This window comes from Alosa alosa, chromosome 22 (assembly GCF_017589495.1).
Source record: "Alosa alosa isolate M-15738 ecotype Scorff River chromosome 22, AALO_Geno_1.1, whole genome shotgun sequence".
Taxonomy (NCBI): Eukaryota; Metazoa; Chordata; class Actinopteri; order Clupeiformes; family Clupeidae; genus Alosa; species Alosa alosa.
Genome location: NC_063210.1, coordinates 4,217,641 through 4,230,026, shown reverse-complemented (window position 1 = coordinate 4,230,026; position 12,386 = coordinate 4,217,641). Strand labels below are relative to the sequence as shown.

Below are 12,386 nucleotides of genomic sequence, written 5' to 3'. Positions count from 1 at the left end.
CAGACATTCTTAAATGTTCCAGATGGCTGGAAGGTGAGGGCTCAAGTGGCCATGGTGAAATTGGGAGGCTGCGCGCTTTATAAAGTAATGCAATTTGCACAATATGGAAAAAGTATATGTGTTGTGCGCTAATCGGCTACTTTAGGACCCAACGGGTACAGAATGATTGTGGTCGATATTTTTCTACGCCTGTGGTGGGAGGGGGGTGTGTGTGTGAGAGAGAGAGAGAGAGAGAGAGAGAGAGAGAGAGAGAGAGAGGGGGGGGCATCTGTCAGTCAGAATGAAAGCAGTCGCGGTGGGCAGGACCCGTTGACACTTGCTGCCGTCGGAGGTGGATATTTAACTTGGGACTTCGCTAAGCCCGCGGCAGACACACACACTTGGTGTGCCTATAAGCGAAGCGCACGCTAGAGAACTTGAGGTCCTCCAGCGACTACCGGAGTGGAGCTACCGTTTCAAGCCACGCGCTCCCACGGGAATCTCCGCTGACAGCGCGTGAGTGAGGGTCTCAGAGATTCCTTTGGAGACATCGAAAAGTATTCGGTGTCACTACACGGGAAAGACGGGAAACAATTGGTCTTCACTAGCCTGTTTGAACTGTCCTTAAACTATCACGAAATGCAACTGGTTGCGCTTCGAGAATATTTTGTGCAAAAAAGTTTGTAGGCTAGTGGAACAACTTTCCGCGGTCGGACCCAGGTAGAACTGGTTATCGCATTCTGTGCTGAGACGGAATACATTCATCACCATTGAGTAGGTTCTTGCCACAGGCTTTCAGTGAATGCAAAAGGGACGCTCTCGGTATTGGTGAAACGTGGACAACGGCGGCTGAAAAAAGCACAAGAAAACCAATCAAGTGTGGAATATTGCACTGGTGCTAAGGCAAGTTGGACTATTTTAACCCATGGATCGCGCCCTGGCGTCGGGTCGCTGTGGAGCCTGAACACCCTGGCCACTGTGACAGAGAGAGGCGTTCATAAAAGCACAGCGTAAAAATAACATTGGCTGGGACTGCCCTCATTCCCGGGCCGGTGACATTTCAAACGTGCTCAGATCCTCTTTTGTGGGGCTCTTTCTCACGGTAACGGAAACGGTGGGCGAGGGCCTCTCCTCTTTTTCTGTACTCTTTCTTCGGTTGTATAGTTGCCCTTCATTCCATGCAGCACAAGCCCCAAACCTCCGTCAGAAAGTCTAGACAGTCTGCCGAGGCTGCTTCGAGTCTCCAGAGTAACCATGGCAACCCCCAGAAATCCGAAGTGATTTTTTTCTACTCACTCTTTCTCGCCCTCTTTTTTATTGGAGAAACTAAAGGAGAGAGGGGGTGGTGACGCCATTTTTAATGTGCTGCAGTTTTGCTATGTTGTTTTTAATTATTTGACTTCACATAGAATACGCGTCCGAGAATTGCATCATTTTGAGTTTGGCGCGAGGTCCCATCCGGAGGATCCCTAAAAAGAACGCACTCCTGCTCCAGTGTGTCATTCAAACCGCCACGCGGTCTATTAAAAGTATCGTCTTGCCCGTGCTCCTGGCTTCGACTATTTATGCCGTTCCCGGGCGCCACAGTTCAAAGATCCCAGTAGCGCACTAACGAGAGGCGACATTAAAACACTTTCACCCGAAGCCTACTGGACTAAGGGACACACAAGTTCACCTCCACACATAGGCTACTCTAACACAGAAAAACAGACAGCCAGACATGGGCTGCTCCCTCCAGATGCTGCTGCCGCTGCTGCTGCTGACACTACTGTCTGCTCACCTGGGCTCTTGCCAGCATTACCTGCCGCATTATCGACTCAGGCCATCCCCAAGCGACCATCTCCCAGTACCAGGCCTGCATGAGGACCCAGACCCAGAGTACGACCCGCGCGAACAGGACTTGGTGGAAAGGACACTGCGGAAAAAGCTTGGAAGCAACTTTGACCCTAACTTCATGTCCATCAGCGCGCCAGCGCAGCTCAACCTCTCACACACGCAGCTCGAGCTGCGTGTACACGGCCCGATGCCAAACGAAATAAAAAAGCTGGACCTGTCTGAGACGCCATATGGCAAACGGGTCAAAGTGGGCAAGAAGGCCCGACGGAAGTTCTTGCAGTGGTTGTGGACGTACACGCACTGTCCAGTGGTGTACGCATGGAAAGACCTGGGCGTGCGCTTCTGGCCGCGCTACATCAAAGAAGCGAACTGCTTCAGCGAGCGCTCGTGCTCGTTCCCAGAGGGCATGTTCTGCAAACCGGTGAAATCCATCACCAAGACCTTCCTCCGATGGTACTGCCAAGGGTTCCTGCGGCAAAAATACTGCACGTGGATACCGGTGCAATACCCGATCATCTCCGAGTGCAAGTGCCAATGCTGAATGAGCGAGGAGCTATGTGTGTGTGTGTGTGTGTGTATGTGTGTGTCTGCGTGAGTGTGTATGCGTGTGAGTGTGTGTTTGGGAGGGGGGATACAGAAAGTGGGAAACACATAAAGCAGAGGGAACGTGAATGTGTGGGCCTGTGTGTCGTGTGTGGTCGTGTGGGTGTCCCGGCGGACGCATGTACGTGGACTGGAAATAAAAAAGAAATAAGCCGTTTTTTATTGCACTGTTTAAACTGTCACTGATGTGGGCACCATAGCGAATCTATTTTTTTATATAGCATTTTAATTGAAATACCAACATTGTATATATTTAAGAGAAGCGAAAGCAGCTATTTTTGTGTATTGAACAGGACCATGTTTGAATTGAGCCCTGGCGGGGGAGTCGGCACTTCACACAGAAGACCTTTTAGGTGTTTTTTTTTTTTTTATCCGAAGATGGAATGCATACACTTCTCCAAGAAGTTCACTTTTTTCAACTGAACAGTAATGCTGACTGTTGTTTCACTGCAATGCTGCCTAGAGTTTTTTCTATGTATATTATTAATATCAGTAATAATAATAATTAAATGAAAAGTTGAGGATAAAATTATATATAAAGGCGTGAACTCAGCTTTTGGAATACCTATAGTATTGTAGAAAGGTTCCACAGAACTCTTATTTATTATTTTAACGGTTGTGATTATAGCGGCTGTAAAGGGATGGTTTAGCAGAATATACCGGATAAATATGGAAGATGATGTTTACTTGAATATTTCTAAAATAAAAAAATAAAAAGCATAAATAAAACTTATCGGTGTTAATGGTCATGATTACGCGTTTAGACAATAAAGTCTATGTTTTCAAGCATGTAAAAGTCTCAGTCTTCTGAAAACGTGCGAATATGCCACCCTTTCTATGGTACTGAGGTCTTGGAGGTGACGTGTGTTGCTGGTATGGTGTGTTGGGGGCGTGTTATGGGTTTGAGACGTCCCGGGCTGAATGCACAGAGAGCGCGAGCCCGTGTGGCGCGTGTGTGAGCGCGAGTTTAGGACCGTCTGATTTATTGGGTTGTGTAACACGGGGCACATACCTAGAGCGCCTCGCGACAGAGCAGTTATTCATTGTACGAGCTGCTGGAGTCGGGTCGAGGAGTCCGTACGTAACCCGCTCCCTATCTGCGCAAGTGTGTTAACATAACGGTAAAATATCATTCGGTCATTTCAAACACTGTCAACGGTGAAATAGTACAGCCTGCTAAAGACGAGTCCTCTGGCTCCCACAGCAAGAAAAAAAACTTATTTAAAACTCTCCTGAGCGAAATGTGTGGAATGGAGTAGTTTACTGGATCGGTGGAAAATGTGACAGTGGCTACTCTGCCAAATCCAAATCTCGGTGACACAAAAGCGCGATCTCTTACAATGGTGAACTGGTTGTGACGGTACCAGACTATCAATTAGCGGGCGGGTGAGCTGTCTACCAGTTAAAGAGATATAGTCTAATAAAGCCCTATCAGACGCGCGCCCGCCCGCAATGCAATCCTGACCGCGTCTGTGTTCTTCACGATCTAGGTTACCGCAAGCGAAGTAAAATAAACCAGCCAAAGCAGCTGTTATTAAAACGTTAAACTGCAACCGAGAAAACAGCCCCATGTGTGTATTTGTGTGTGTATATGTGTGTGTGTCTGCGGTTAGGGTTGGATTTGTCACTCGCCGTGTGGTTATTGTGACAGATACACAGGAGGGCCTGTACGTAGTGTGTGTCTGTGTGTGTGAGGGGGAATGTGTGCGTGTGTGTGTTCCCCGCTGTCAGCTCCTTTCTTGATGATGTCTCGGGGTTTTGGAGGCTGCGCCTGTGACGCCACGGCGCCACCGAGCCGGGCCCTCTCCCCAGCGTGTGTGTGTGTGTGTGTGTGTGTGTGTGTGTGTGTGTGTGTGAAACAGTAACCCTTTCAGCTTTTCGGCGTGCAGCAGTCTCTTGCTGGAGCGTGAAAGCCAATCTCTGCAGCTCGAGCCTCTGCCGCCACACATTTCGAGTCGCGCACACTAATAACATAAGCGCATTCAGATTCGCCTGCGACCAAATTTACCTTCAGGTTGTCGCACTCTATATGCCAAAACTTTTTACGTCCCTTCAGCCCACCCTTCCAATTTCACTAAGGGCAGAGGCACCCATAAAAATAACACTATTTAAAACAGGAATACGGAAACTATTATAAAACATTAATAATCAATATTATCAGCAGATCTTTTTAATTAGGTCCTTCATGAAGATATAATCACCCTCCCTAAGATCTTAAGAAGCATAAACGTCAGAGCTTAGGACCCAGATAGGTGATGCATTTAAGTTTTCCCTTAGTTGAAAATGCGCTCACTCCAAATAGTAATTTTTACTATTAGAGGTAGAAGCCCTGCATGATCATCAAACCCAGGATGAGATTTGAGTTTTGACTGCCATATTGTTTTTTTAAGGACATGATCATATTCAGACTTACAATTATAACAGGAACAAGCATGCCAAAACAACTATTCAAGGGGTGACTACAGTGGTGTTAAATTATGCTAGTGCTACCCAGTCAGTGTTTTACCAGCCCTCAATGCTGTAAACATACATGGAGTAAACATACATGGGGAACATTCCTCGAACCCATCTGGTAGACTTTCACAGCAACCTGTGCATGTCTGTGTAAGTGTATTCAAAAACACTGATTTTCTTTTTTACAAATGTTTCCTGTTTGCCGGGTGTGTCAGTATCAAGGATATTAATTACATTACTCATTGTGCTAGTGAGTGAGCAGGCAGCACCTCCAAAATGCACAAAGATTCTGTTTACAGGTTACATTTATGTTAACTTATATATTTATATTAACTATAGAATGGCTTACAGATAACATTATGGATAGTACACTATCATGGAAAACAAACCCATCCCAAGAGATTCCCCATGCCAATACTCACCAGTCTATGTGCGCTATAATCCAAGATAGAACAGTGACACACCACATAAGTACAATACAGTATAAGTATAAGTATAAGTATATATACTTTTTTGATCCTGTGAGGGAAATTTGGTCTCTGCATTTAACCCAATCGGTGAATTAGTGAAACACACTCAGCACACAGTGAGGTGAAGCACACACTAATCCCGGCATGAGTGAGCTGCCTGCTTCAACGGGCGGGCGGGGGAGCAGTGAGGGGTTAGGTGCCTTGCTCAAGGGCACTTCAGCCGCGGCCCACTGGTCGGGGCTCGAACCGGCAACCCTCCGGTTACAAGTCCAGAGTACTAACCAGTGGGCCACGGCTGCCCCCTAATAAATACTAATGCATGTCAGGAAATTGTATTTTATATGTTTATTCTTCAAATACACTACTTGTCTTCACAAGGTGTCAGTATCTCAGATGTTCAGACATCACTCAAAGTGTGCTGACTGTGGTAGCTCTGAAGGTTCAGCATTTCTTATCTGGTGAGGCTGTGAAACATCAGTCCTGTGGAACATCTAATCTCATCATCAACCTTCTAACACTCAGCAGTCAGTGTGGCAGAGCACCATTAGAGGGAGCCAGAGAGCAGAAATTTCTCTCACCAGAGGTCTTGGATGCCCTGTGCTCTCAGAGAGGTATGCTTGGAAGCACTCAAGGAGTAAGAGAGAGAGAGAGAGAGAGAGAGAGAGGAGAAGGGAGACTGACTGAATTTGAGGGAAGTAAAGCAGAGAGAGAGGAGAGAGAGAAAAGAGAGAGAGAGAGAGAGAAGAGGAGAGACTAACTGCATCAGGGGAAAACACAAGGAGGGTTGCACTTTTAATAGTGTAGTTACCATAGCAACACAACCCTTTATTTCCCTCATCCCTTTTGCCTAGCCTCTTCAAGAGAAACGGATAAGACGCATTAGTTCATTATACATCTACTGCTCAGACCTCTCAGCTCTGAATCCACAATCACAGCATGGAGACAGAGACGACTAGTGGAGGTATTATGAAGTATTACAGTAATGTGAGTGAGTGTCTCTGTGTGTGTGTGTGTGTGTGTGTGTGTGTGTTTGTGTGTGTGTGTGTGTGTGTGTGTGTGTGTGTGTGTGTGTAGAGAGAGAGAGAGAGGGGGTGGGGGGGAGGGGCTAAGAATAGATTTTCCCCAGCCCAGGAATCACACTCTAAACACACTGTTTCTATGGCAACATATTCTTCCATATCAAGGGTGTTTAACTGAATAATAGACATGAACCACTACACACACACACACACACACACACACACACACACACAGAAAAAGAAAGAGAGAGAGAAAGCAGGACAGAACGTGATAGAGAAGTCATATCAATGTTTTGCTTTGGGAATAAAACTTGTGAGACTGTGATATTTCCAGCAGAATGTATACGTGACTCTATGTGCAACTCATATTGTGCTTAATATAGCTGTTATGAATTGTTGAATTTGCGGCCTCACTATTGCAGTTACACTGGCTTGTGTGTGTGTGTGTGTGTGTGTGTGTGTGTGTGTGTGTGTGTGTGTGTGTGTGTGTGTGTGTGTGTGTGTGTGTGTGTGTGCATGTCGTGTGTTCAGCTTCAAAAATTATGCTTCCTCTTATAATGTATGGACTTGTAAAAGTATGTAAACCTTGTAAACCGGCCACCTTGTCAATGACTCTTCTCAAAGTATTTGGATTTGCGTGTGTGCATGCTTGAGTGTGTGTGTGTGTGTGTGTGTGCGTTTGTGTGTGCGTGTGTGAGTGAGTGTGTGCGTGTGTGCGCTTGCCTCTGTGTGAATGTGTGTGTGAGTGTATGTGTGTGTGTGTGTGTGCATGTGTGCGTGCGTGTGTGTGTGTGTTTGGCCTGAAGAGCAGCAGTATTATCACATATTAAATAGGAGCAGAGCAGCCCCAGATATTTTAAGGGCTCAGTATTAGATTGCATTGTAAATGCTGAGTCACATCAGAGTTCGCTATATACCTGGTAACATCTCTCTTGATATCTCTCTCTATCTCTCTCTCTCTCTCTCATACATACACTCACACACACACATACACACATGCACACACGCACACACACGTGCACACATTTAAACATAGAACCACACTGTCACACACAAAGTTATGGGTCCTTGTGCCACTGTAAACCCTTGCCAACAGTTCCCTCTTGTGGAAGAATGCTGAATTAAAATAATGATGCCTCCATTATTCACAAAAGCAGCCTCTTCACTCTAAACTGCTTTGCAGAAAAAGGATGCATGAAAAATCTACCCTTTCTACAGTACAACAATAGGATCTGTTATTCAAAAGAACATTGGTCCAGCCATCAATGGGTTCATCATGAAGGATTCATTTCTCACCCTGATCTTCTCAACAAAGGAAAATGATCATGTATATATTCATTGTTTCATCAACCATCAAGATGCAGTTCTCTCTCTCTCTCTCTCTCTCATATTCTACAGGTTTACAAGTTTTTTCAGCAAATCTGCCTCCAAAAATCCTATCCAATTAATTTCTTTCTCGTGGATTAGTCTATGTGTGCAGGACCAGTATGAAGCTCAGACAGAGACCCCCATGGAAGGAGCTATGCTTGGATTTGTTAGATATGCTGATTAGATGGTGTTTAACCCATGTCTTTAAACTATTAGAGGTGTGTCTACATGTGGGCATGTGTCATTCTACAATCTGGAAATCTTTGATATTTCTAAATGAGACATCAGATCATCTGATGGTTGTGATGCCAGACGGGGGTCTCCTGCTCAAGCAGGCCTCCATAACCTCCTGTCAGAACTGCAGAACTCCCACCGAGTTCAAATAAGATCCTGCTGAAGAGCTTCCAGATGAGAACGCTTTGGCCTTAATGACTCAATTTTTAATGTGTGTGTGTGTGTGTGTGTGTGTGTGTGTGTGTGTGTGTGTGTGCGTGTGTGTGTTTGAGAGAGAGGAAGTCAGTGTGGGGTGTGTGTATGTATACATATGAGTTGTAGGGAGAGTTAATTACTCATTCTTAACCCCAGAAATCCCACCTTGATGTGTGCCTCTCGTCTGTTCCAGGAATTTGCCCTCTCACTCCTCTTGTGTGTGTGTGGCCTTCAAATGACATCTTCATGTGTGTGGCTTGAAAAGACATCTCTGTACATAGGATCTGTACATGCACACATAAGAACCTGAAGGAGCACAGAAAATATAGCATTATTATAGTATAAAAATATAGTACTATCATAGTATAAAAATATAGCATTACCATAGTATAAAACTATCATAGTATAAAAATATAGCATTATTGTAGGATATTATGAGATATGTTGCAGGTTGTACAACGGCTGGGAGGAGCAGGGATTTTGTACAATTATCATAGTATAAAAATATAGCACTATCATAGTATAAGAATATAGCACTTTCATAGAATAAAAAATATAGCTCTATCATAGTATAAAAATATAGCACTATCATAGTATAAAAATATAGCACTATCATAGTATAAAACTATCATAGTATAAAAATATAGCACTATCATAGTATAAAGATATACTGTGTCAATTTCAGAACTCCCATGGATGAAATTTCACAATGTTTGAATCTTTTCATCAGAAGATATTGGCATGTCAAGAGTTATCTTTTTGATTTGAACTTCAGTCATTAAATGACACAACTCCATAGATTAATGAGCTAAAATAATGCACATCCTGAAGGCCAACCATACTTAAAGGTTTTTTGGGTAAACAGTCTTTAGGCTTATTGCCCATAAAGTGGTTGAGCCAATCCCACCTCAGCAATGGGGTGGTGGCTGGCGGTCCATTTCAACCATCTAAATTCACCTGCTATGTTTGATAGATAGATAGATAGATAGATAGATAGATAGATAGATAGATAGATAGATAGATAGATAGATAGATACTTTATTGATTGTCAAACAACTGAGTGAAATTGTATTTAAAGAACATATTTCCTATGCCTTTCACTTCATCTCTGCTTTCTTGGTTTTCTCCCACTGATTTCAATCTCTTTCTCTCTCTGGTTCTTTCTCTTCCTCTGTATCGGTGTCTAACTCACTTTGATCATTCCTGTCCTCCCTCTCTCCCTCACCTTCTCCAGATTCATTTTGTAATTTGTGGTCGGTGCCAATGAATCAGTCGACCTTCAGCTGATAAGCTAGGCAGTAGGCAGGCTACCATTGGCTATCATGATTCATGGCCAGATTAGTTTCTCTGAGCATGAGGCTTCTTGACAACATATCGCTTCATTCTTTATAGTTATACAATCACACTATACCCCCCAACAGGCTAGCTTACATGTGTGGTGAGACCACTGATGGTAATACGTTGTTATTGCAAAAGTTTTGTCAGTCGATTTGGACAAGTGTCTGGTAGTTAATACTTGACTGCAACCTTTAAAAGAAAGGGGATCAGATAGAACTGGGGCAGAAAGAATATGGAGAGGACAAGAATGGAGAGACAGCACTCCAGAAATAAAAAAATGGGTTGTATTCATGTCTGAGCAAAAGAAGTGAACAATATCAGCTTTGCCAAATTTTACATTTTGGAGTTCCAGCTTTTTCTGTATGAAAGATAATATCAAGAAAATATGTCTGCTTTCTATAATTGTATTCATCATTGATACACAATGTGTTCTCATAATTGCCTCAATTATGCATTTGCGCCTTTCTGCCAGTAGGTGCCGGGCGCGGGCTGGTAACTGAAGACGGGATAATCGAGGGAAAAGTACCGAGTTTATCCAGTGATTCTTTGGAGCGCGACATGGATCCTGTGGCATATGAGCAACTGTGAGGCTCTTTTTGTTATGAAATGTGTATAGGCCTACCCATAGTGACCTGAGCGTGTCAACCCCCTCCCTCCATTTTCCAATAGCAAAATAAGGTGACACAGGTGTCGCCTAGTGAAACAATTCAGAAATTGCCGTCCCAACTACTTCTGAGGTCTGACTGACAGATGCACACTCGACGAAGAAATCTCTCTCTCTCTCTCTTTCTCTCTTTCTCTCTCTCTCTCACACACACACACACACACACATATACACATACACACCTGCATACACACCTCAAACATAAGTGGACCTCCTTGGTTGGTTAATTAAAAGTTCCATTGTTCAATATCAGAATTAAAATATTACACTGCTTGGCTACGCTTGGTGAGACGTTACTGGGTGGTGCCATAAATACAAGCGGAATGTTGAGCTGCTTATGATAGAGTAACACACACAAAGAGGGAGAGAGGGGGGGCGCACATACAATCCAGTTCTCTCTCTCTCTCTCACACACACACACACACACACGCTCACACACACACCGTGACCTGCTAAATGGCCAAATAATTAAATAAATGACAAACATTCCCAATTCTGTTCCTTCGGGCAATGTGAGCCTTGGATCTTGGCCTTGTTCCAAGACGAGGTGCCCCCCTGCGAGCGCAGGAACCCATCAGCGCCACCAGCCCTCTCCGACGTGGCTTGCGAGGATTGTTTTTAATAATAATTAATAAGGTTATAAAGAACCGCATCTGTGTCCAGTTTTCGCGTATGCCCTCCGGTCCCTAGAACCCACTTTCAACAAGTTCCGTGTTTTTGTGCGTGTGTGTGTGTTCTCATTATTACACGAGCCATCTGGTTTCCAGAGAAAGAACTGAAAGCAGCATGCTTGCGCGTGAATTTACACAAATACAGCCGGTGTTTCCGTTGTTCTCAGCAGACGTTCAGAAAGACTTCGAGTTCAATTACTCAATTACTTTGAAGTATTGATGAACATATTTTGGGGTACATTTTAATCTGTCATAGTTTTTTCATCAACATTCACCAGTTCAAGTCTCGTGTGAGAGCTCGCTCTCTCCCTCTCTCTACCACTGTCTCTCTCTCTCTCTCTGACTGTGTCTGGTATTGATTGAAACGCTCTTTATGTACGCCGGGCTGTCCGCGTGCAGCAGTTTCTCACCTATGAGCTCTCTTCCCCCACACATCCACGCGCACGCACACACACACTCCCCCTCATATCATTTCCCCCCTCACTCCCCTCAGTCAGTTTAGATCCGTATCGTGGTCTTACACACACGTAGAGCCTCCAGTCCCGTCGCTCCACTATAACGGATTGTAACGTTTTTTTGTGTTGCTCAAGAGCGGAACTTCAGAACAAATAACACTGCCCGCGATGATGCCCGGAGGAGAAGTTCAAAAGCCGTTATCTTCAAGAACCTGATTCGTTTTTTGGGGCATAGCTTTGTGTTTTGAGGGACCCTCCGGAGAGACGCAAGAGTTCATACAGTGAACAGTTTGGTAAGTTCCATGTGCGCCTGAATCTCTACTTTGAATGTTAATTGTTTAGCCTACTGAGGAACCGCAAACGCTTATAGCTGTGACAAATATATATTTAGAATGTTGAAATCTACACACTAATGGCAACAAGGTAGTCTAATAATAAAAACAGCTCAAGTCAGAAAGACAGGTGTGTAATCAAAGATACCCTTGTAAGATAAATGTTGTTTCGGAGTAAACAAAACGAAAAGGGTCTTAAACCGGTAACTAAGCACTCCACCACCGAGCCCATGGGCACTTCAAGAGCGTTTCGCCAGAGTCCGGAACCCGGAGCCAAGCCAAGCAATACCTCGCATGTCCCGCACTGCGCAAGTTTACCATGCCAGCTCTCCCGATGCGCACGTCACTCTTTATATTTCTCTTTCTCTGACGGCTGCCGCATGAAGTGAAGTGAGTTCCACAGCTGTGTGTGTGTGTGTGTGCATGTAGGTGTATGTAAGACTCACTGTGTGTGTGTGTGTGTGCATGTAGGTGTATGTAAGACTCACTGTGTGTGTGTGTGTGTGTGTGTGTGTGTGTGTGTGCGTGTAGGTGTGTGTAAGACTCACTGTGTGTGTGTGTGTGTGCATGTAGGTGTGTGTAAGACTCACTGTGTGTGTGTGTGTGTGTGTATGTAGGTGTGTGTAAGACTCACTGTGTGAGTTTGTGTGAAACAGAGGCGCGAGTATAAGTGGTAGAGAAAGGTTGTGTGTGAGTGAGCGCGGGGATGTTGGCAGCTCAGCTTTGCCTAGAGCGGCTTAAATAGCTCCGGGACGCAGCAGCGAAATC

At 44.6% G+C, this 12,386-nt stretch overlaps 2 protein-coding genes across 2 annotated transcripts in view; both read left to right on the top strand.

Annotated features, from left to right (window-relative positions):
- Positions 1 to 267: 267 nt before the first annotated feature.
- nog2 (noggin 2) lies at positions 268 to 3,133 on the top strand. Its single transcript, XM_048233365.1, has one exon. It carries the CDS (start codon positions 1,700 to 1,702, stop codon positions 2,354 to 2,356), a length of 657 nt encoding a protein of 218 aa, XP_048089322.1. The 5' UTR covers positions 268 to 1,699; the 3' UTR covers positions 2,357 to 3,133.
- An 8,216-nt stretch (positions 3,134 to 11,349) lies between these two features.
- ntn2 (netrin 2) overlaps positions 11,350 to 12,386 on the top strand; it is a 38,572-nt gene continuing 37,535 nt past the window's right edge. The window contains 1 exon segment of the mRNA XM_048234113.1: positions 11,350 to 11,579. The gene's annotated coding sequence lies outside the window, so the exon portion shown is untranslated.

What these genes read in the sequence shown, in the direction of transcription:
- nog2 (XM_048233365.1), top strand. Translation starts at nt 1,700, where the DNA reads ATGGGCTGCTCCCTCCAGATGCTGCTGCCGCTGCTGCTGCTGACACTA.